At 34.1% G+C, this 24,990-nt stretch overlaps 1 protein-coding gene across 2 annotated transcripts in view; it reads right to left on the bottom strand.

Annotated features, from left to right (window-relative positions):
* MEI4 (meiotic double-stranded break formation protein 4) overlaps window positions 1-24,990 on the bottom strand; it is a 333,870-nt gene that overhangs the window by 257,087 nt on the left and 51,793 nt on the right. For both annotated transcript variants that reach the window (XM_074237353.1, XM_074237354.1), the window contains exon 2: window positions 10,321-10,569. In XM_074237353.1, the coding sequence (XP_074093454.1) occupies window positions 10,321-10,555 (235 nt within the window). In that variant the 5' untranslated portion in view covers window positions 10,556-10,569. The remainder of the gene's footprint in view (window positions 1-10,320; window positions 10,570-24,990) is intronic.

Raw genomic sequence — 24,990 nt, 5'->3', positions numbered from 1 at the left:
GTCTAATTAGACCTGGTCTTAAAGTGATTTTCTTATGGTTTGATGACTTAAGGTAAAATTGGGGGAAAAAAGTAAGAAGTTGGGGAAGCAAGAAGGGAAAGAAAAATTAGGGAAAATTGTCTCATCATCAGGACATGACAAGTAGGCTTCTAAACAAATAAGAAGGTATAAGGGAAAAACTGAAATTTTCATATCACTTTTATCTAATTAGTCACTGGAGACAACATATATTCTATGCTCAGGTGGGTACAGGAATCTACTTCATTCAATAGAGAAAGAAGAAAAGGAAGAATTAAAGGGAAAGAGATTAAGGTCTAAGCAAAACATATTCTAAGTATATACAAAAACATATATGATTTTTTGAAGTAAGAAAGAATAGGAATCTGAGGGGGGTAACCAACAATTGGGAAATAGCTGAGCAAGGGATTATGGTAAATAAATGTGATGGAATAATATTGTGTTATAAACATGACAGTAGGGATGGTTTCAGAAAAATATGAAAAGATATATAAAAGTTAATGTAGAGTGAAGTAATCAGAAAATGGGAGAACAATTTATATAAAAACTATAATATTTTGAAAGAATTAGAAACTCTTATTATTGTTTTTTAGAAAGAATTTTATTTCTTTTGAATTTTACAATTTTTCCCCAATCTTGCTTTCTTTCCCCCCACCCTCAACAGAAGGCAGTCTGTTAGTCTTTACATTGAAACTCTGATTATTGTAATGATTAACCATGTCTCAAGAGGTCCAATGATAAAACATGTTATTCACTTCCTGACATGAAACATCTTATGTTTTAAACATGGTCAATGCATAAATTTGTTTTGCCAGATGATAATGTTGTTTAACAGGGGGTTAATTTTTCTTTTGTTCATGGGGGATTAGAAGAGAAGGTGGATTTTTGTATATAGGAAAAATCTCAAGAGAAATAATGAAAAGAAAATAGAGGAAGGAAGAAAACTTAGTGTCATACTTCAAACTACCCAACAAAAATGGTAATTATCAAAATAATCTGCTAAATTTAAAAATGATGAGATTGATTAGTACCAAATGTACCAAAAAAATACATAAACAGAAAGATTCCAGCTACTGACATAAGGACTCATTTTTTTTTTGACAAAAACTGCTAGGAAAATTATATAACAGTATGGAAAAAATAGATTTAAACTAATTCCTAATATCTTATATCAAAATAAGCTCCAATGGATACAGGATTAAATATAAACTGTCACATCATAAATGAATTAGAAAAAGATGCAAAAAGTTACCTATCAGACCAATGAATGGCATAAATATTCAATATCAAACAAAGGATAGAGGATCACTGAATATGAAATGAATATATTTGATTGCATAAAATTAATTTTTTTTGCACAAATCCAATAAAACAAGGTTAAAAGAAGAAAAATTAATTGGGGAATTGTCTTTGAAAAAGTTTCTCAGATAAATGGCTCATTTCCAAGAATATAAGGAACTATATATAAATTTATAGGAATAGTCATTTACCAATTAAAAGTGATTTAAAGATATGAATACATAGTTTTTCAAGGGAAGAAACCCAAGCTATAGTCATAGAAAGAAATACTCCAAATATCACTAATTAAAGAAGTACAAATTAAAATAATTCTGCGAGTCCACTCTTTCTTCATTAGATTGGCAAAGATGACAAAAAAATGAAAATGATAAATGTTGGAGAGGTTATGGGAAAACAGGCACAGTTCATGGTTGGTAGATCTATGAGTAAGTACAATCACTTGGAGAGCAATAAGAAATTATATGCAAAAAGACCTTAAACAATGTATACCCTTTGATGTAAATATAATAGTACCATACTTACAACAAAAAGGAACAGGTGCTCATCTCAGATGTCCACATGGACCATTTGAGGCCAACCTGTGGTAGAGCAGTCTGAGTTCATATTGGTCTGACCAGTCCCTGTTGGACAAACTGTAACATGTCTGTAACATAGTGACATCATTTTAGTCTTCTTTGTTAACAAAGAACAAAAATCAATCACCCAAACAACCAACTCAGTTACAAAGGATATGTCACAGAATGGAGGTAATCTGTAAATATCTGTAATTAAAAACAAACTATATCAGCCAAACTTTTAAAACAATTTTTAAAAAAAAATTTTCAGAGGATTCAATGAAATGGGAAGGAAAAAGGAGATTAAAAATAATAATAAATTTCTCTGGAAATGGTAAAAATAGGAAAATAAAAATGTTCATTGAAATTTATAAAAGTATGGGGGAAAAAATGCATTCCTCTCCTTTCAATCTTTCCTTGGGTTAGTGGGCTCTACAAGAAAATGGGAAATGACAACAGCAACGCACTAAAAATAGGAAAAAAGAAAGGGAGGAAGTAGAAGAAAAAGGGGAGAGAAAAGAGAGGGGAGGAAGAATATAGGGAGGAAAGGAAGGAAAGAAGGAAGGAAAGAAAAAGGAACACATGAAAGGTCAGCTGAAATTACACAATTTTCTTGATTCAAAAATCAGGAATTCAGAATACTGTTTCTACATTAAAAACACAAAGCATAACATTCTTAGAAGAAAGAGTACATGAATGAGTCTTTAAGATTGCACTCTCAAATACTGTTTACTGTGTTTCATCTTTTCTTTTTAAAATTAGATTAATACATTAATAGCTATAGTCAAATGTATCAATTACTATCAATTTTCAGTTCACTCCAAATCAAATGTCTTATCCAAAATTGCTTCAGTGGTGAAGATTATGGACTATTATTTCACTGACTCTTTGGAATGTCTACAGATTTTAATAAAAATGTGTAAGATTTATTTATAAGTACTGGAATTTTCAAAACATTCCACAGTAAATAAGTAAAAGCAATTCAGTCTTGTCAATATCTATGCAAATGTGACTAAATTATATGAAAAATCGTTTATTTATTGAGTGACATATTTAACAATTCACTAACAAGTACTCTATTGTCATAATCTTACCAACTGTTCCCATAAATGTTTGTTAAATAAGGATGTCAAGCAACATAATTTTTAAAATTTAACTGAAATAGGACAGAAGGTGAACTAATGAAACAGCATTCTTTATAATCCAGGATGCTTCACTAAAGCTCAGGGAAAGGGACTGAAAACAGATAAAGAGATCTCAGAGGGGCAGCATAGTGGATAAAGCACCGGCCTTGGAGTCAGGAGTACCTGTGTTCAAATCTGGTCTCAGACATTTAATAATTACCTAGCTGTGTAGCCTTGGGCAAGCCACTTAACCCCATTTGCCTTTCAAAAAAAAAAAAAACTAAAAAAGAGAGAGAGAGAGAGAGAGAGAGAGAGAGAGAGAGAGAGAGAGAGAGAGAGATCTCAGAGACTTCTGCCTAGAGCTGACAGTTAAACCCAGGGTTACAGAAAGAAAAAAAAAAGATAGCAGCATGTTATACTAGAGATTCTTTTTTATGTATGAGTTGGAGAAGATAACAAATGAGGTCTTTTTCAACTCTCAATTCTGTGATTTTTTTTTACTTCAGTTTCAATTTTGCTTTTATTACTTAGATTATGGTAAAGATTAAATGAGATCCTCAAAACAGTTTTAAAATCATAAATTATTATGTACTCCCACATATGTAATGGACATCTATTAGTTTCTCCTTTAAAATACTAATGTGTTCCTTCTTCCCTGGAAGTCAAACAGGGCTATTATTACCAGTTGCTCAAATTCATTATTTCATCATTTTCTGCTTCCGAACATTTACACAAGCTGCAATCCATGCTTGGAATTTACTATCTTCTTATATGCAATCTCTCAAAATCATAACATCTTAATGTCCTCTCCCTTCTCAAATTACCTTATATTTACTGATCTGTGTTCATGTTGTAATCCCTCAGTAGAATGAGAACTATTCCCTTTTTGCCTCCCTTGGATCTAGCATTATTCCTCAACTATAAGTAGATACTAACTAAAATTAGTTGAATTTAAAAGCTCTAGAGGAAGATTTGTGGTATCCAGAATAGCTCTTCAATGGACAATTTTTATGGGGAAAAATGGGCAAGTATTGCATAGGATGAAAAGGCATGCACAGCTTTCATTTGAACTAGTGATTTAAAAACCCACATTGATGAGATTCCCTGAAATTCATGACTTATGCATCTTCAATTGGCAGCTGCTCTTAAATGTTCACATTTATCTCTGCATGAGTAGACTTTTTGCTACCTTCTCATTATTTCCATCCCCTCATTGATTGTGAATCAATTAGAGTTGATTTCCACTTTCAGGGACATGCCCATTTCCAAAGGCTTTTTAAACATTCAGTATTCTCCAGGAAGGGTCTTTTGGCATCTGAAAGGGTCAACTGAGCTCAATCTATTAATTATCTGCTGGCAATAATTAATAAATTGATTATAAATTACCCAGAAATTCTGAGGCACAATGCAAATGACCCTTGCACTTGAAGTAACAGTACAGAAATTACTAAGAAGGATTAGATAATGCCCTGGAAGAATTAAAGTCTCCTTGTAGAGATGAACTCCATCCTCAAATAGTGAAAGAACTGGAAGATATGATGCCTGATCAAATTTTAATGATATTTGAAAAACCACTGCAAATGGAAGAGGTACCACAGTATTATAGAAAAATAAATGTCCCAATTTTCAAAAAAAAAGCAATAAAAAAGTTTGCAAACTTTAGGACAGTGAATTGTTTCTTGTTTCTTTGTTTTTGTTTTTGATTTTTGTTTCATTTTTTTTGAGTACTGGAAAAATTCTACAATGGCTCATTAAGGAGATGACTAGCAAATATTTAATAATAGCAACATCTAGCAATTAAATATCACTTTAAAATTTGTGAAGAACTTTACAAATAATATCTTATGCTCACAAACACCCTTAGAAATAAGTTAATAAGTGTCTATGGCAGAATTTGAACTCAAATCTTCCTGTCTTCAGATGAAGTGCCCTAACCACTATACAAACTAGCTGACCCTAGCAACTTAGCATGAAGTCATATAAAATAAATCTTGCCAAACTAATATTATTTTGTTTGCAGCCAGGACTATTAAATGATTAAAACATAGACATGCTATAGAATAATTTGTTTAGATTTTAATGAAACTTTAACAAAGTATCTCATTTTAGATCTATGGAGAAAGTGATATGATATAAATTGGATGATAATAGGATCAGACCAATTCAAAGCTGATTTAGATGACTAGACTGAGTTGATAATGACCTCATGTCAGCCTTGTGAGAAGTATCTACTAAAATATCCAGGGATCTATGCTTGATCTTGTGTTATTTAACATTATTACCCAGCTCTTAAGTCAGTCATAGATTATATGTTCATCATTATTGTGGGTGACAAAAAGCTTGGACTGTGGATAACACAGTCAGGATTCAAAACAATTTTAACAAGCTAGAGCAGTTGAGCAACTTGAGAATCAAATTCAGATGGTCTTTTTGTACCAATGGTGAGCCAAGAATTTTTAACATCTTCTAATACAATAAATGTTTATTTTAAAATGTAAAGTCTAATCTTAGTCCACAAACCAAATAAAAACAGGCAACATCAGATTTGAACCACATATTATAGTTGGTCCACCCTTAGGCTAGAACACTAGATACTTAATAAGATAAAATTCAAGAGAGATAAAAAGCAAAGTCTTCTGCTTAGGTACAAAAAACAACTTCACAAGTAAAAGCCAGGAACTGCAAGAACAGTCATTGTGATAAAAGTTCACTTACAGTGGACAACTAGATGACATGCTCAGAAGAGATAACATGACAAGAGTTGCACTGAGCTAGATATTTCCTTGGAATAGGGAGGTCCAATACCTTTTTGCTTTCATCATACCTCATCTGGAGCATACTATCAATTCTAGATCCCACAGATTAAGAAGCATAATGATAAACTGAAAAACTATCCCAAAGAAAGGAACCAAGATGGTTAAAAGGCTTTGTTTTCATGGCATATAGGAATCCTTTGAAGGAACTGGACATATTTAGTGTGAGGAAAAGGAAGACGCAAGGGAAACTTGAAAGCTGTCTTCAAGAATATGAAGCACAGCTATTTATCAATGGAATTAGAATTGTTATGTCAGGCCCCAGAGGCCAAATGAGAAGTAATAGATTGGAAGAACAGAAAAATCTGTTTAGGTTTGAAGTAATGAAAACACTTCCCTCAAATTAAAGCTGTTCAAAAGTGGAAAAGGTTTCACTGACAGGTAATGACTTCCATCATTAGAGGTCTTCAGGCAAAGAATAAAAGATCACATGAGAGCTATGTTGTATTGGAGATTCCTTTTGTGGATGAGTTGGACAAGATTGTAGTTGAGGTCCTTTCAACTATCAAATTCTGTGACTTTTGAAACCTAATTTCAATCTTCCTTTTTTCCTTCTTAGAAAAACTGTGTGATTCAAATGTATTATATTTGCTATTTCCTCATAGACCTACAACATCTACCCCAAAATGCTGATGGGAAAACCAAACAAAATTGTATGTGAATGTATGTACATATGGTAGTTTAAAAACACTATAAGACTGGTATGTGGTCAGTCAACAAACATTAAGTGCCCAACTATGTGCTGGAAACCATGTAAAGCCTTAAGAATACAAACAAAGGCAAAAGACAATTCCTTGCCCTTAGGGAGCTGACAATCTAAATAGGGAAGATACACAAAAGGAAGCTGAAAAGGGATTACATTTGGGGAAGATCTGGCTTGATGGGGAACAGATCAATTATTATTTTCTCTCTTTAAAAAAATGATGGAATAATTTACTTCTTTCAATGTTTATCTGTCCTGATGGTCTTTTTTTAAAATTTTTTTTAGGTTTTTGCAAGGCAAATGGGGTTAAGTGGCTTGCCCAAGGCCACACAGCTAGGTAATTATTACGTGGCTGAGGCCGGATTTGAACTCAGGCACTCCTGACTCCAGGGCTGGTGTTTTATCCACTGCGCCACCTAGCTGCCCCGTGGTGGTCTTTTTTTTAACATTTTATTTTGCTCTTTTGAAATCAACACAACTATCTAAATTTGGTCATTCTTTCCTTACATATGAAATTTAAGTTAGCAGATGGCAAGTTAAATTACCACCAAATATCTGAACTTAAATACTTTACCTTTAGCTCCTGCTGTGAAGAAAATTAATTTTAATTATGTGATATGGACAAATTTCTCTCACAGGAATTGCATAAGTGAAAGATTTCAGTGGAAAAATAGTATTACTCAAAATCTAATGATAAATACAAATTTCTTCTATACAAGCATATTCCATAATACATAATAATGTATTAATGCTAGTCTCATAACTACAAGTAATAATTTTATTATCATTATTGGGTATTATCATAACATTTTTAAGTCTGCAAAAACATTTTATATAAATATCATTGCTCCCAAAATAATTTAAGGAAAATGTATTACATTTGCCATTCACTGATGTACACAAATAGCCCATTACTATAACACTAAAGATTTTGGAGAGATAAGAATGTGGTCATAAATCTTGTAATACTATTTTCACACATAGTAATGGAGCATAGGATCATCTGGATATTAAATTAATGGGTTCTCCTGATAACTGCCAATAGAAGTGATTGCCACAACCCACAGTGTATATATGTATATTCACATACATATAGATAAGACAGTTTGAAATAATGGAAAGAACACTATCAGGAAACAAGGTTCTAGAACTTGCAAGATGCTTAAACTCTAGATGATATATACACCTTAACATTTCTTAAGTATCTTTGCATTTGTAGGGTGAATAGAAATAGAAATAATATTATCACTGAAATTCTTTGTGTATTATACAAATATATATATATATATATATATATATGTAGGTATATACATACATTCATACACACACACACAAACACACAGATAACAACCACATTGTGGCACTCTGCTCAGGCTTATAATAAATTGTACTGGGCCACTCAATACCCTTAGATGGTATATTCTACTATATCACATCTTCAAGTTGGTCACATTATTATAGAGGGGAGGTTCTCAAGTTGACATAGCCAAAGACTGAAGAGCAGTTTATGTTTATCAGCAAAGGAAAGAAACTAATTAATATTCATTTATATTTCTGTTATCAAAGCTTAGCATTTGTTGGCTTCAATAATTTTTTTTATCTTTCCAGATATTCTTTAATGCTTGTTCCTCCCTCTTGAATTAGCTCTAATTTATCCTTACAAGAAGAATAGTTCAATATCCTAAGAATAACTTTAAGATTAATTTTTTAACTTTAATAATAATAATAATAATAATAATAATAATAATTTAACTTTAAGATTAATAATCCTAAAGAAGATACTAATTATATTCTAATATATCCTTTAGTTAAGCATGTTAGTTGCATATTGGTTTCACAACCACTACCCACATTTCTCCTCCCCATCCCCATCCACCTCAAGGGTTATAATTTTTTTCTTTCTTTGTATCCTCAGCAAAAAGTACAATAAACCCTTAATAACTGCTTAGGTTTCAGTCTAATTTTGTTAACTGAGCCAATGTACTTTTTTTATGAAATGCAAAAATAAAATTCATATTAATTTGTGAAACAACAGCATGTTATTATTTCTGTATGGGTATTAATGCCTAGAAGTAAAATCTTCTTATTTAATTAAATAATCAGCCTAAATAATAAAAGCACAAGCAAGTAACAGTATGATTTTCTTCATAATGGCTTCCTGGTATGGAAATCAGAGCAACAGTCCAGTATTTAATTATAACAAATGCGGATGCCATAGTTAATGTCCAACAATGATTACATAATTAGTAGAGAATTTGTGCACTCACACCTAATTACTAGACTACTTTTTCTTAATGGCTCGCTTACTGCTATTATTTATAGCTCTTAAGAGGAAAAGTTTAATTCAATGTAGTAAACAAAGGAACAAGGAGACATTAGCAAAAAAAGTAGCAATTATTCCATATTAACTCACATTTAGCATGTAGTTAAAAACATAATAGTTTAGAATTCATTGTCTCATAGGTGTTAATCACATCTCCATATTAGGATGCAAGTCCCTTTGGGCTCTGACCAAGCTGTCTATTAATCTATATTGCTCATCTTTTATTATGCAGAACTATACTCAAGAATTATGTTTGGTTAATAAGTAAGCACAAATGATCTAACTGCTAATCTTAGTATATCAAAATATGTAATTGAGGTCAGTCCCCTGTAGTAAGAAGACAAGATCTAACTACCAAAGTGATAACACAGAATGTTTTCAAAGCCTTAAAGGCCTATAATTGTCACTTATTATTTTTAGTAATATCAATAATACCCCATAATCTAGAAATATATCTTGCAATAAAGGTTCAGTATGAACCATTAGACTTCAGAATTTAGACTAAACAGCATCACGATAAAGCATATTACTAGGAAAGACATCATCTTTGGCAATCACACAGGCTTAAGTAAGATAGAAAAAGATAGTAGTAAACTTTCAGAGATGAATCTGTTAACAAGGTACTCAAATGTATTTGAAAAGAAATATAAACACACACATAGCTATCTATCTGTGTATCTATCTAGCTATCTAGCTAACTATATCTATAGCTATCTATATGTCTGTGTGCATGCGTGTGTGTGTGTATATGTATATAACTAGATTACCTTTGTCATAATATTGAATGAATATCTATGACCCACAGATTAACTTATTGTTTCCCTACATTATTTGTGATTGGAGTCCAGGCTGCTAGTCAGAAGGAAGAATTCACATTTGCTTTGTAGGCATTAGCTGCTGGTTTTAACAAGTCTTCCCATCTGTCTTTGTGGTATAGCTTGTCAGAGATTTTTTGTATGACACATAATATACTCTTACATTTTTCAGGTTTTCTTTAGATAAAAGGTAAAGTTCATTGATTCAAAAAAATGAAACTAGAGCCATAGCATCATGGATCTCAAAGGAATCTCAAAATCGAGCTGGTCTAATCTATATACCTAATTTTTTGAAATATCCCCAACAAATGGTCATCCAACTTCAAAATGACTATCTCCAGAGACTACAAACTATTTTTCAGAATATTCCTCAAAACTAAAACACACAGATAAGAAAGTATTGTTTTAAGCTGTGTGAAGTTGTTCTTTTTTAAATTTGTATTTCTTTTAAATGAACTACTCTGGCATTCTTAAAATACAGTTAGATAGGTTATATGCTTTCAAGGCCTGGTTGCTCCATAAATATGAGAGTTCTCAACAGATTAATCATTGGTTTAATGGACAAGTACTAAAAGTTCAAGTTTGTGTTTTAGAAATGTCTTGAAGTTTATCTCCAAAACCACAACAAATTAGACGTATATATTACTCAAAAAATGACTTCAAATACTTACCATTCTTTACATAAGGTCTTAGACAGATCTGGCTCAAAAGAAGTTTTTGACGTAATTGCAGAACTTCTGTTTCCAAGGCTTCAACTTTTGATCTCCACTCTCCATCTTGTCCAGATAACATCTTTGCAAGATGCTTTGTATGTTCTCTGCTGCTTCTGTCTGGTGGTTTTGAGCGGATAATTGCTAGTGCCAGAGCCAATTTTGATGTTTTCAAATACCATTTTTGACCCTCCATCCTGTCTTTAATCCCTATCATTTAATAAAAAAATACATTAAATTTCTTTTAAACTTGTAATACATTAAGCTTATTCAAATAAGCGTTTTTTTATTGAATTAATTTAATTAACCAAGTTTACACATATCTTAGGTGTTCCAGAGTCAATGGACAGATATTATTGCAAAAACTATGTTAACTAGGCAAAAATAGGAAAGAAATATTCTAGACAAAAATCTAATAACAGTAGTGAGTGAATTTGATTCACAATTTAAAAAATCAAGGAAAATAAGAGAGTATACAAATCTTAGCAAAATTATAAAATTAAATAATTTATGCAACTTTAACCCCATTCTTTCAATATTATGACCAAGTGAATCTGTTGATTCTTCCTTTATAACATTTCTTTTAGTTTTCTTCATTCTGAAATTAGTCTAGGTTTCATAGTATTGGTTCCTTGGCTTATATCTTTACCTCTTCTGATCTATTTTTTATACAACTTCTAAAGTTGAAGAAGATTCCAGGGGCAGCTAGGTGGCACAGTAGATAAGGCACCGGCCCTGGAGTCAGGAGTACCTGAGTTCAAATCCAGCCTCAGACACTTAATAATCACCTATCCCCACTGCCTTGCAAAAAAAAAAAAAAAAGAAAGAAAGAAAGAAAGAAAAAAAGATGATTCCATTCTCGTTTCTTGTTTGCTTTTTCTTAATTTTCCTAAGTTTGTTGATTTTTCTCCTGGCTTTAGAAGGTGAAGTGGGTCTCTACTACCTATAAATCATGTACTTCCTCTCAGTATATCATTCAAAATTCTATTCCAATGGACTTATAAACTTAACGTTCCATATACTCTTTCCTGCCATCCACCCTAGTCTTTTTACTATCCCTCTCTACTTGCTGCCTCTATCAGACACTAACCAAGAATGCTTATTTATTCTCACTTCATCTTTTCTCATCCTATTTCTAAAACATCTGATGTCACTCTCCTCCACTCAAGAATACAAATCTTACCCATCTTTAAAAGTCCAATTCAGATTCTATTTTTTTCCATTAAATCTTCCCAAACTAAACTGAATTTGGAGAAGAAGCTAAGGGATTAAAACACTGGATCTGGAGTCAAATATCTAAGATCAAATTTGGCTTCACACACTACATGTATGACCCTAGAAGAGTTCTTCAACTGTGAAATGGATATAATATAGTAATACCTACTTCCCAGAATTGTTGTGATGATCAAATGAGAAATTGTGAATTTAACTAAATAATTGGCATATAGTTGGTACTAAATAAATGTTAGTTTCCTTCCAAACTATCCAAATCCAAAGGATAGTTTTAGCTTTAAGTTCCTTTATCACTTAAAGTTAATATTACAAGATTTAAGCATTTAATTATGTTGCCTAGTAATATTCCCATATGCTTTCAAATGTATTATCTTACCCACAGAATTATCTTGTTAGAAGAAACTACAGTTTTCTACCTCTAATGTGATCCCACAGAATCTAGCACAATGCCAGACATGTAATAAATGTTTAAGACTGACTTATGATTTTATTTGTCAGACTAAAATAGACTAATAAGGAATGTATAATTTCTTTCTATGAATAATATTTGCTGTTAGTGCTCCAAAAACAATGCTTTCACATACCTTCTCTAATGCAACAGCTGAGTAGTGTGCTGATATCTCTCAAGTCCAAGTTTTGCACATGGTTCATAAAATACCAGTTAAAATGTGACCAGAATCACTAACAGTCAAAAACTGCATCCATAGATAACTTTGCAAAAACATACTTTAGGGGCAGCTAGGTGGTACAGTGGATAAAGCACCGGGCCCTGGAGTCAGGAGTACCTGAGTTCAAATCCGGCCTCAGACACTTAATAATTACCTAGCTGTGTGGCCTTGGGCAAGCCACTCAACCCCACTGCCTTGCAAAAAACCTAAAAATACAAAAAAAAACCCATACTTTATATATAAAACAGGTTTTGTGGGTATGTGCATGTCTTGTGCATGTATTTTAGCCTGGGTCACATAAATTCAATAAAATGATTTCTATATATAGGTCAAGGACTATACTCTATTAAAATTGATAAACTCAAAGAAGAATTATAGGGACACAAGTTTCAGTTTTCCCAGTATTATTTTCACACAAATGGTTCATTCACCATCTGTTACACTGATTATAGGAAACAATGATATTATTAAATGTCCAGCAGTATATTATCAATAACTACCAAAACAGTAAATAAAAATACTTTGCTTCCTTCAAAAAAGTCATTTAAATAGTAATTTTTTAAGGTAAAATGCTTTGATAGAGAACTATGTTATTTGAATTGAATTCACTCAGAAAAAACAAAGACACATTGGACTTTGGCTGATGGGAGTTTGGGTTCACAAAACTTTAGAAGAAATACCAGGTCAAAACAGATTAAGGCTTTATGGAAAATTAAAATGCAGCTAAATATATTATCAAGCATTTGAATCTCTTAACTTTTGTAAGAAAAATCATTGCAATGCAAGATAATAGATCCTTCTTGCACTCACTCTGCAATTATGACAGTTTGTAACCAACTGTCAACTAACTGCCATTGCCTAACAAGGCTTCCCTCAAGCCATCGTCCTAAGAAACAACTCTTGTGAAGATGTCACCTAGAAACTACCTCTTCAGGGGCTGCTACTGAAAACACAGAAAAGTAACATGTTGTCACCAGTCTTCAACTATTAAATAGTACAACATCAACAGGATAAATTTTTAGTGGAAATGGCATGAAAGAAGCACCAACATCTGCTTTTACTGATGCTCCCTAAGCACAATGAGAACTGTAGCTGAAACTTTTCATGCCTATTGTCTCCTTCATTAGAACATCAGCTCCTTGAGAGCAGCAACTGTTTGTTTTTTATTTGAATCTTCAGCAATTTAACAGTGCTTAATCATGATTCATTCATCAATGTAGTATGTTTATGGAGACATCAAAAATGATTTAGTTTTTCTCTGACAATTGAGAGGGCATTTCAGGATCTTGCAGGATACCCTCAGTGTCATCATTATGGCCATCCACTGGCCTTTTAATTTATAATCAAAGAAATTCTGATTAATATAGGTTTCTGTTTGAAAAATCTGATAATCCAATTTTTACTGTATACAAAATATCAAAATAGAATCATACAGTACTGAGAACTCCAACAAAATAAAGCAAAATATTGAAAGATGTTTTTCCAACTGAATAAAAATATTCTATTTACTTCTTTATTATGTAGTAATTTTTCAAAAGGGAAATGTTATTTGTTTTTGATTAGAGTTCAGCAATGGCTTAAACTCTGAAACCCTCTCTTTAAAGGCTCAATTTGCACTCAAAAAAAAGGAAAGTAAATTATGAAAATTTAATACCTTCAAAGAAAGTAATTATCTTCCTTACATTCCCAGTAAGAGTTCTCACAGTTTTGGGGTAAAACATCATTTTAGCAAACTTGAAAAAATATTTTTGTAAAATATATATATATATATATGTATATATACATTGTTTATGTGCATATGTATATACATATACTTATGTAATATACATACATTTGTTTCTGTGTGTATGCATGTATATATATATATATATATATAAATTCATGATGATTCCTTTACCTACAGTAAATAATCAGAAGTTCTGGGTGAGAAGAAGGAAAGGGAGCAATATAGGACTAGTCACTCAGTATGACCCTTGTACACCAAAAGATGCTTTTATCTGCTTTTTTCCTTATCCTAATACTCCTCTATTAAACTTTTGCTAGTGACTTCTTGCTCATCAGGAATTGTTAAGATTGCTTTGGAAAAAAAATTCTGTGGTCATTACAGCTGTTCAAAACCTTAAATTACTGATGATCATTCGTTTCTTCAATAAATATTAAGGACTTGTTATATGCAAAACACTTTGCTAGGTTCTTTGACTTAAAATAAAAAAGAATAAACATAACTCCTGATCTCAAGGAACTTAATCTTTAGAGAGAAGTGACAGGTAAACACAGAAACTATAAGGTAAGCTACAATATAACAAATGCCATATGAAAGATTCTATAAGAACTCAGAAAAGAGAGAGGTCACTTTTAATTGAGTAAAACAGGAATTATAGAGGGCTTCAATGAAGAATGAAGCAACTGAGCTGGGCCTTGAATAATGGGTAGTTGTTCAAGAAGATAGAGATGTTGGGTTCAAGGAGATATTCTAGCAAAGGAATAAAAAGGGAAAATGTAGTATATGTTGGAAAAAGAAGTCAATAAGAAAAGAGTCTAAGAACTGGTGGAAAAAGTTAAATAGAACCAAGAAAACAACAAACATGACAGAAACCATGTAAATGAAAAGGACAATAACATATCAATCAAAACTGAAATATGTGAAAATATAATGACCAAGCTTAGTCACAAAGAAAAGATAGAAGAAACTATTCCTTTACTTTTGTTGCAAAGGTAGGGAACTACAGTTATGAAACACTACATGTGGTAATGTTACCATTTTTTCCATTTTTTTCACTCTGTTTATATTAGAATTATCTCTAGGATCAGGAGATAGAAGAGATTTTTTTTAGAAATGTAGGCAATATGGGGGCGGCTAGGGGGCGCAGTGGATAGAGCACCGGCCCTGGAGTCAGGAATACCTGAGTTCAAAGCCAGCCTTAGACACTTAATAATTACCTAGCTGTGTGGCCTTGGGCAAAGCCACTTAACCCCATTGCCATGCAAACACTAAAAAAAATGTAGGCAATATGAAAAACTGAATGGAAGGATGGATGGATGGATGGTTCTTTCCACATAGATCTCATATTTAGTCTTAAGATACAGTAAAAGGTTACTTTATTAGCAATACTTATATTATTCCCTGTAACTTTTGCCACTGAATATATCAATTCTCCCAAAGCTCTATGATCTTGTTCATATGGGTTCACAGTCCAACAACCCAGATCACATCTTTTCAGGCCTTTGTGGACAGTATTCCTCAGTTTCCCTAACCCCCCATATATCATCATATGATAAGCAACCTTCTGAGGCTGAGGGAATCTGTGAATTGACCTTCAAATGGCAGGCTAATATTCCTCCTTCCTTCATAAGTCAAATTTTCTTCAGATATTAAGTCCAATTCAAATAGACAGTCTTTGAAAACTCAAAGCCAGTGACCCTACTTCATGGAGATGGAGTAGAACTTTTTTACAACTAAATAAAAATTAAAAATATTAAGTACACACTGGTGCAGAGACTGAGACATGATAAGTCTCAGTGGTGGATAGTGGTTCAAAATCAGTGTTTCACAGGAACTCCTCTCTGCAATAAACTTAATTGCTTTTTCATTAAAATCAAGGAGTTCAGTGAAATTATCCAATTAATGCTTCGGAACAGCTACAAGCAATGATGTTTTTCCTCTTTACCAATTAATAATATGAGCTATATGAAAGCTTAAAACCTTTATCAAGTTCTGCAAATGATTTTGTTGAGCAAATATTCACTGAGTGAGTCTAGTGATAAACACACTCCATGGAGTCACAGTTCAATACTTGAGGAGAAGAGCACCCTAATAAGGTTGAGATAATTAGTTTCAATAAAGTTTGGTCAAGACCTACTTTGTATTTTTTATCAGATTCATAGGGCAAATTTCCTAATTACTATTATAGTTTCGGAACAGCGTACTGTGAAATACTTAATCTACTGTTATATCAAATTTTACATAAAAGAATCAAGATTCATTCAAGATTTCAAATCATTCCACTTTGATTATTAAAGGAGACTTCAAAAGTCTTTGGAGGAAGAAAGCATGTGTGCTATGGGTACCTTATATAAAGATAAAAGGATAACAGATAGGCTGAGGAAATTTTTTTTTTACTTTTTTATTTCAATCAGAATAGACTTATCAGAAGTCTAATTTTGGAGAGAAGCTAACTAATCATAGTTTTCAAATGTGTACAGATTTGTTCGACAAGCTGTTTTTCCCCTTTATGATTTTCTTCTTAAGTTCTCTAAGATCTCTTAGTTCAGTCTCTTAGAAGGTTATCTATGGATTCCCACAAGCTGTACCATTTCTGTAGAATCACATGGAGAATTCATTATGAAAATTTCATCAGTTACCTGGAACTATAGTGTTTCTAAAATGTCAAGTCTCTTCAATATTCTATAACTGTCTCTTATCTGAATCCATTGCTCTACAGAAGAGAAAGGGCTGATGTCTCTATAAAAACCTGTAATATATTTCTTTTGAGACATTAAGATACTTATAAGGACTCCAATGAATGTATTAAGTCCCTGCTGAGATACTGATATCTCAAAAATCCAAGTCATTCTCTTTACCAGCAAAACAAGAAATCAAACAGATAGCTTTTTGAGGAATGGATAGAAAATTGAAAACCCCTACCCCCAAATCCATTAACTTCCCAAATGTTCAAATATTGGCTGGCTAAGAAAGGAATAGGGGATTTGTCTGCAAAGGTCTCAAAAGATAGTGATCTGGGTTGCTGGACTGTGTACCCATGTGAATAAGATCATAGAACTTTGGGAAAATTCATATATTCAGTGGCAAAAGTCACAGGGAATAATGTAATTATTATTAATAAAAGTAACCTTTTATTATAGGTTAGACTAAATGTCTTATGGAAAGAATCATCCATTCATCCAGAATGGGGATAAAAACAACTGGTCACAGAAGAAAGTTGTCTATAAGGCTAAACAGGAGTGAGGAAAGGGAGGGAGTATGGTAGAAGAGAGACTGGAAAAAGTAGACTTGGGATTCTTTATTGGCTATTAGAAAAAAATACACTTAAAGCCAAGAAAGAGTGTTCCATTGTTGTTTTCTCTTATTACAGTATGGTAGAGTTTAAAGACAGCTGTTTGTAGGTACAGAAGACCTGGGTTCAGTTTATGCCTCTGGCACACATTACATGAATCTGAGCAAGTCACTTAAAACTCTAATCGCTCTAAAGAACTCTCCTAGACTATGAGTTACAGAGCAGATACATATAGGCACAGGAAGGAGGAGTTCCCTCCCTCGGGCAATGAAATGAGAACTATTCACTATGCCTATTACATTATACTTTGTTATCCTTCTCTTGAATTCATATTCAAGATAACGACTTTTAGCAGCCCAGATGGAGCTGGGACCCTGGCAAGTACTTTCGGCAAATACCAAAGTCTCTAGATCCACAGCTATGGATGACCTCAAAAAAGAAGTGACACTGTCAAATGACTTGTTCACTTTAAAAATAGATTTTACTTATATAATCAGAAGAAATGGTACTAGACACCTCAAAATCCTCTTTGCTGTATTCTGAGGATCATGGGATCTTTCCAACTTTCACTTAAAACTTGTTATATGTGTTTGCTCTCCCAATAGAATATCAAAGTTTTTATCAACATTTTTATTTATATGTGTTTGCTCTCCCAAGAGAATATCAAAGTTTTTATCAACATTTTTATTTGTATCCTCAGAACTTAGTACAGTTCTTTGAACATATGAAATTAACTTTTTTTTAATACAAACATTTGTTTCTACTGCTGTATTTTTGGGCAGGTAGGTGGTGCAGTGGATAAAAAGTTAGATATGACATCACAAAGACCTAAGGTTAAATCTGGTTTCAGAAACTTATTAGCTAAATGACCCTGGACAGGTCGCTCAACATATGAAGTCATGAAAAGCATATTTCCATATTTACCATGTTGCAAAACACATATATGTTCACACATTCACACAAAACTCCAAGAAAAACAATGTATGTTTCCATCAAACTCAGAATTTTTCAGTTTTCTTTCTGGAAATAGATGGCATTTTTCATCATGGGTCATTTGGAATTGGCTCATATCTTTTGTCTTGATCAAAGTAGCTAAGACACATTCACAGATGATCATCCTTACACTGTTACTGGTAGAGTGTTCTCCTGCTTCTGTATGAGTTAATATCAATCTTCCCAGGATTTTCTAAATCCAACTTGCTTCATCATTTCTTATAAACAAAAGTATTCCACCACAATAATATAACACAACTTGTTCAGCTATTTCCCAGTTGATGGGCAAGCCCTCTATTTCCAATTCTTTGACACCACAAAAAAGTTTCTATTGTTTTGTACAAATAAGTATTTTTTTTTAACTTTTATCTCTTTGTTATACAGATCTAAAAATGGTATTGCTGGTTCAAAAGGCATGCATAGTTTTAAAAATCTATGGGTATAGTTTCAAATTGTTCAAAGAGTATACATTAATGGTGAAGACAACATGTAATGTATTAAGAACTCTGAATTTAATTCAACTGTGCTATCTGAAGAGTTGGCTTTGTATCAAACTCAAAAAAGGCTAAGGGTGTACGGGACAGCAAGGCACCCTGGAGGAAAGACTAAGGGTTAAGCACCTCCCGCCTTGACCTCTATCTCCCATCAGACCCTGATGCAGACTGTCTAGGACTCCAAATTCAAACCACCAGATCTATTTCCCAAACTAGCCCCCTCCCCAGTCATTACTGAAGACAGGAAATCATTGTGGAAAGGGGTCCATCATCATCATCACAAGCAGACTTACATAGAATCTGATACACCATATACATACATTAAGTATGTATATACTCATTTAATAATACTAAATCAAACCCAATTTTCAAAAATTCAGATGCCAGAAACAAAGAACAAATGCACAGGGAACATATATGAGAAAGAGCAGCAGTTTACAAATGGAATTAGTGTTTTAAAGGGCACAACAAATGGAACTAAGGGTATGGTGAACTGGACTACAAATATATTCTGAATTTTGAACATAGCCTTCTCTTACCACATCTTCCATTCTATCAAATCTCACATTCTCCTAATCCTTCCATATCTGTTCTTCATTCTCATCATGATTATTCAATAGTTAATTCCTCTATAGCTTTCCATACCTGAAGTCAAGAGATGTTGGTTTAAATGACACATTTAAGCTAGCATCAGTCATTTATCCCTAACGTTTATCCCAGTCCTCACAAAACTGCTGTAAAACTGTAATAATGCTTGGACTACATAATGTTTTAAGGAAGTTACTTGGTAACTCATAGACACCATAATTATCTAGTCTTAAGAGTCAGACTATACAGATGAGGAAACTGAGGTCAAGAGAAGGGAAGCAACTTGCCCAAAACTATAAAGATGGTAATTAGCACTGTATAGAGTGACAAGACCTCTGATGTCACATCCAATGCTCTTTGTACAATACTCTTCACTGTCCTCTTAGCATCAACCTTGTTCCATTCTCCATTGCCAATCTTGACTACATGCATCATGTTTCTTCTTCCAAACCACACTGAATTCTTTGTCCCATTGGCTGACTACTGTTAACCTTCAGCTTTGAGAAATTTCCACCACCTGTCTCCTCTATTCCTACTCTTAAACTATGAAATGGTACAGGAAATAATGTTAATTAAATCTGATGCAAACAATCTACTATAAATTAAGTAACTTTAACTAGGCCTTCACTAGGGTCCTATTATCCTAAACAATGTGATAACATTGTCCAATACATCTAAGTTTGGTAACTTTTCATCAATTACTTTGTTGTAATGTCCTTCTTTCCCTCCCATCTCCCAAATGCATACTCACTAGTTCTGAAACTATAACCACAATGATTCTGCTATTGCTCTTGGAAAAGAGTGTGTCAATCTATTTTTCAATGGATCTATTAAACTAACTTATTACAGCAGAAAGTTTCCAAATCAAAATGCCTCTTTATGGCCATCACTGACACTGTATTATTTTCTCCATTAGAATATAAGTTCTTTGGGGATAGGGAGTGCTGTTCCTTCATGTATTTGTATCCCCACCTATTACAGTGTTTGACATATATGTTTAATAAATGCCTTTCCATTAGAAACTGTATTAATATAATACTTAAATTTTAAAAATAAAATTTAAAATATAAATTAAAAATTTAATTTAAAAATTAAAAGTATTGACATTTACTCTTCTCTTGTTCACCACTACACTCTATCCAATGCATGTTCTAAATCTTCTCTACTCAAGCTGCCTCATTCACCTTATCATAGACCCCCTCCTTTCACTTGATTATTAGAAAGTACTTTCAGAGGGGCTGAGCCAAGATGGTGACATGGGAGGATCCTCTCTTAAGCACTCTGTCATAAAATTTATAAACTAAGGACTCTAACTAAATTTTTAAGAGACAAAATCCACAGAGGAACCCAGTGAGGCAGTTCTCCTACTCAAGGTAACCTGGAAAAGAGCAGAAAGGTTCTGCTCCCTAGGGTCGGAGGGGTGGCCTGCCAGAGTGAAAGAACTTCAGCCTCCCGGAGGCAGCCCCAGGGTGTTGGGAGAGCCACAGCTCACAGCAGCGGGGAGTTTTCTGATCTACACCCTAGGGAGCAACAGGCACAACCTGGGGGAACAGCGGGGGAACCTCTGTCAGAGCGAGCATGTGAAGACCAGCACTCAGGGCAAACAGAAAGCAGAATGTCCAAGGCAGTCCAGATGCAGGAAACAGAAGCAGGCAGAGCCAGTAAGCAGGGGCCCCCAGGGCATGTGCCCATTGAACCTAGGGAGGGGAGTGAAAAGAGACATGCTGAGCTCTGCCCCTGGAACAGGTTCTGACCACATTCAGATCCTGATCAGAGTCTAGGCCCCCCCATAAAACAGTAGGGCACCCCCACCTCAGCCCCGTGGCAGAGGAGGGCGCTTATGGTCATTCACAGACCAGGAGGGCAAATAGAGCCTCACACACAAACACTGAGATCCTTGTGGGAGTGTCCCAAAAGCTCAGGAAGCACCCCCAAAACAGGCTTAGGCTGAGAAAATGAGCAAGCAGAGAAAAAAGAGAAACACCATTGAGAAAATATTTTGCATGTGAGCCCAAGAAGGATCAAAACACTCTGTCTGAAGATGAGGAAGCACAAGTTCCTGCATCTAAAGACTCCAAGAAAAACAGAAATTGGGCTCAGGCTATGACAGAGCTCAAAAAAAGACTTTGAAAATCAAATGAGGGAGTTAGAAGAAAAACTGGGAAAAGAAATGAGAGAGATGCAGCAAAAACATGAAAATGAAGTCAGCAGCTTAGTCAAGGAAATACAAAAAAATGCTGAAGAAAATAGCATGCTAAAAACCAGCTTAGGTCAAATGGATAAAATAGTTCAAAAAGTTATTGAGGAGAAGAATGCTTTAAAAAGCAGAATTGGCCAGATGGAAAAAGAGATACAAAAGCTCTCTGAGGAAAACAAATCCTTCATACAAAGAATAGAACTCAGGGAGACTGCTGAATTTATGAGAAATCAGGACTCAATACTTCAAAACCAAAAGAATGAAAAATTAGAGAAAATGTAAAACATCTCATTGAAAAAACAACTGATATAGAAAACAGATTTAGGAAAGATAATTTAAAAATTGTTGTAATACCTGAAAGTCATGATCAGGAAAAGAGCCTTGGCATCATTTTCAAAGAATTACTACAGGAAAATTGCCCTGATATCCTAGAAGCAGAGGGCAAAATAGAAATGGAGAGAATCCACCGATCCCCACCCCCGAGAAAGAGATCCCAAAAAAACAAACCCTAGGAATATTATAGACAAGTTCCAGAAATCCCAAGTCAAAGAGAAAATATTACAAGCAGCCAGAAGGACACAATTCAAATACCATGGAGCTGCAATCAGGATCTCACAGGACTTAGCAGCAACTATATTAGAAGCTTGTAGGACTTGGAATATAATATACCGGACAGCAAAAGATGTTAGAATGCAACCAAGAATCAACTTCCTGGAAAAACTGAACGTCCTCTTCCAGGGAAAAAGATGGACTTTCAATGAACCAGGGGAATTTGAAATGTTCCTGTTGGAATGGCCAGAGCTGAACAGAAGCTTTGATCTTCAAATACAGGACTCAGGTAAAGCATAGAGATTGGAGGAGAAGGGGAAAATATGAGGGACTTAATGATGATAAAGTGCATGTATTCCTGTATAGAAAAATGATACTGATAATACTCATATGAACCTTCTCAATTAACAGAGCAGGTAGAAGGAGATTTTATAGATGAAGCACAGGAGAAAGCTGAATTTGGAGGTAAAATATGGTATAAAAATGGAGTCAATAGAAAAAAAAGGAAATGTAATGGGAGAAAGAAAAAGGCGAGGGAGAACAGGCCAAGATATTTCATATAATAAGATTTTTCTTTATTACAATGAGTTATTGCAATGATATGGAAGGGGGAAGGCAAGGGGGAATGAGGGAATCTTCACTCTCATCAGAGGTGGCTAGGAGTGGAAACAGCATATATACTCAATGGGGTATAGGCATCTGGAGTAAGAAGGAGGGGGACAGGGGGAACGGGTGGGGGATATGAATGAAGGAGGAGAGGATGGACCATGGGGGAAGAGTGGTCAGATATAACACATTTTCTTTTGTACTTCCTGCAAGGGGCTGGGATTGAATGGCCTGTCCAGGACCATAGGGCCAGGTGGATGCTGGGCCTAAGGGGTGGTATGGGGGCTCAGGGCCTCTTGCTGCACCACTCAGCTACTCTACAGCAGAGTCAGAGTGAAAGGAGAGAGAAAATATAGTACATGTTAGTGGAGAAATACGAAAGGAGGGAGTTGCGATCAGCAATGGCAATGCTGGAAAAATACGGAAGTAACTTTTGTGATGGACTTATCATAAAGAATGTGATCCACCTGCAAAAGAGTTGGTGGTGTTGGAACACAGACTGAAGCACATTTATTATTATTGTTGTTGTTGTTTTGGGGGGGGGGGTGAAGGGCAAATGGGGCTGGGTGGCCTGCCTGGGGCCGCATAGCAGGGTAATCGGGTGTCTGAGGCCAGATTTGGACCTGGGTGCTCCTGGCTCAGGGGCCAATGCTCTGTCTGCCACCCAGTCGTCCCTACTATTATTACTATTTTATTTTATTTTCGGTCTTTTTTTTTTTTTTTGGTTTTTGCAGGGTAGTGGGGTTGGAGTGGCTTGCATGTCACACAGCTAGGTGATTGTTGGGTGTACAGGGCCAGATATAGGCCCAGGTGCTCCTGGGTCCAGGGCTGGTGCTCTGTCTACTGCACCACCTGGCCATACCTACAATTATTACTATTATTTTCTATTTTAATTTTAATTTTGTTCTATCTCCTTTATCACTCAAGAAAGTCTATATTTTGGGGAGGGGGTATTTTTTTGTTTACTCTTAAACAATATTTTATTAATATATAAAAATTATTTGCACAAAATTAGAATAAATAAATATTAAATGGAAAAAAATTAAATGGAAAAAAAGAAAGTACTTGAAAGATCATGTAATCTAAAACCTCTCATTTTATACTTAAGGAACTGAGGCCCAGAAATGTATATATAATCTGAGGAAGAATGAAAATATGATTTAAACTGTTTTTCTGACTCTAAATATGACTTCACAATGCTGTCTTCACAAATCATTTTTCCTTCCTCTTACATTGAGAATTTTGAGTCTATTTGATAAGAAATCATTGAATTCCTTTCCTTGATCTCTGTAATATACCCACTGTCTTCAGTAGAGCACAAGCTCTTAACTTGGTTTCTCCATTGTACCATCTGAACAGGAATGTTTCCCACCTAGTTATTCCAAAGTCTGGTTATGGTACCTTGTGAATGATGCAGAACTTTTGCTAAATACAAACTGTTCCAATTAGTAAATACAGCTGAGGAAGCTCAGAAAAAAGGAAATCCCACTTCTGAACTCCCTTATCTTTCCCAGGGGAGCATTGGAGGTGGACAAGGATTACAAGGAGACAAGCACTCCATCAAGAACTCCAAGTGCTTCAAGTGTTCCATTTATTTATTAGAATAAAAGTGCTTAAATAACTTTCCAGTTTCTAACCCATTCCCACTCCCATGGTACTTAGCCAAACAAGGTTCTGATGCTTAAAAGGCATTAGGTGATAATAATTTACAGCATTCCCAATACACAGAAGTTCCCAACATATCCCCCTTCTTGTTTTTGAAATAAAGTTATTACATAATGAATGCTACATAAGTTGTAAACAAAAGTTCAAAAGTAGTACAAACAAATGTCAATTTAACAGTAGTAAAACCAATATTCCCAAATTCCTTGAAATACATTTGATCAGCAACTTAAAAACAGACAAAGATTACAAAGCTTTTCTTTTGCCATCAATAAACCTTTCAAAGCAATCAAATTCAAAATTCAAACTAAAAGGAGTAACTTTTAACTCAGGTAACATTTCAGATCTAAATTACACACACACACACACACACACACACACACACACACACACACAAACACACAATAAAAGGAGTTGAGACACTAACATAAACACAGAAACAACTTTCTTGTATCACATTTACCAAGCTAAGACTGATACTCTGGCCAGTACCAGATCTCAGAATATAGAAACATTTTCCCACCTCTCCAGGCCAGTAGAGAGATGTAAAATGAGCTATAGATGTTCAAATACACACACACACACACACACACAACTAATCAAGACCAGTCAACAGAAATATGTAA

Source organism: Macrotis lagotis, chromosome 5 (genome assembly GCF_037893015.1).
Source record: "Macrotis lagotis isolate mMagLag1 chromosome 5, bilby.v1.9.chrom.fasta, whole genome shotgun sequence".
Taxonomy (NCBI): domain Eukaryota; kingdom Metazoa; phylum Chordata; class Mammalia; order Peramelemorphia; family Peramelidae; genus Macrotis; species Macrotis lagotis.
Note: the sequence above shows the minus strand (reverse complement) of the source record. Positions and strands in the feature narration are given on the sequence as shown.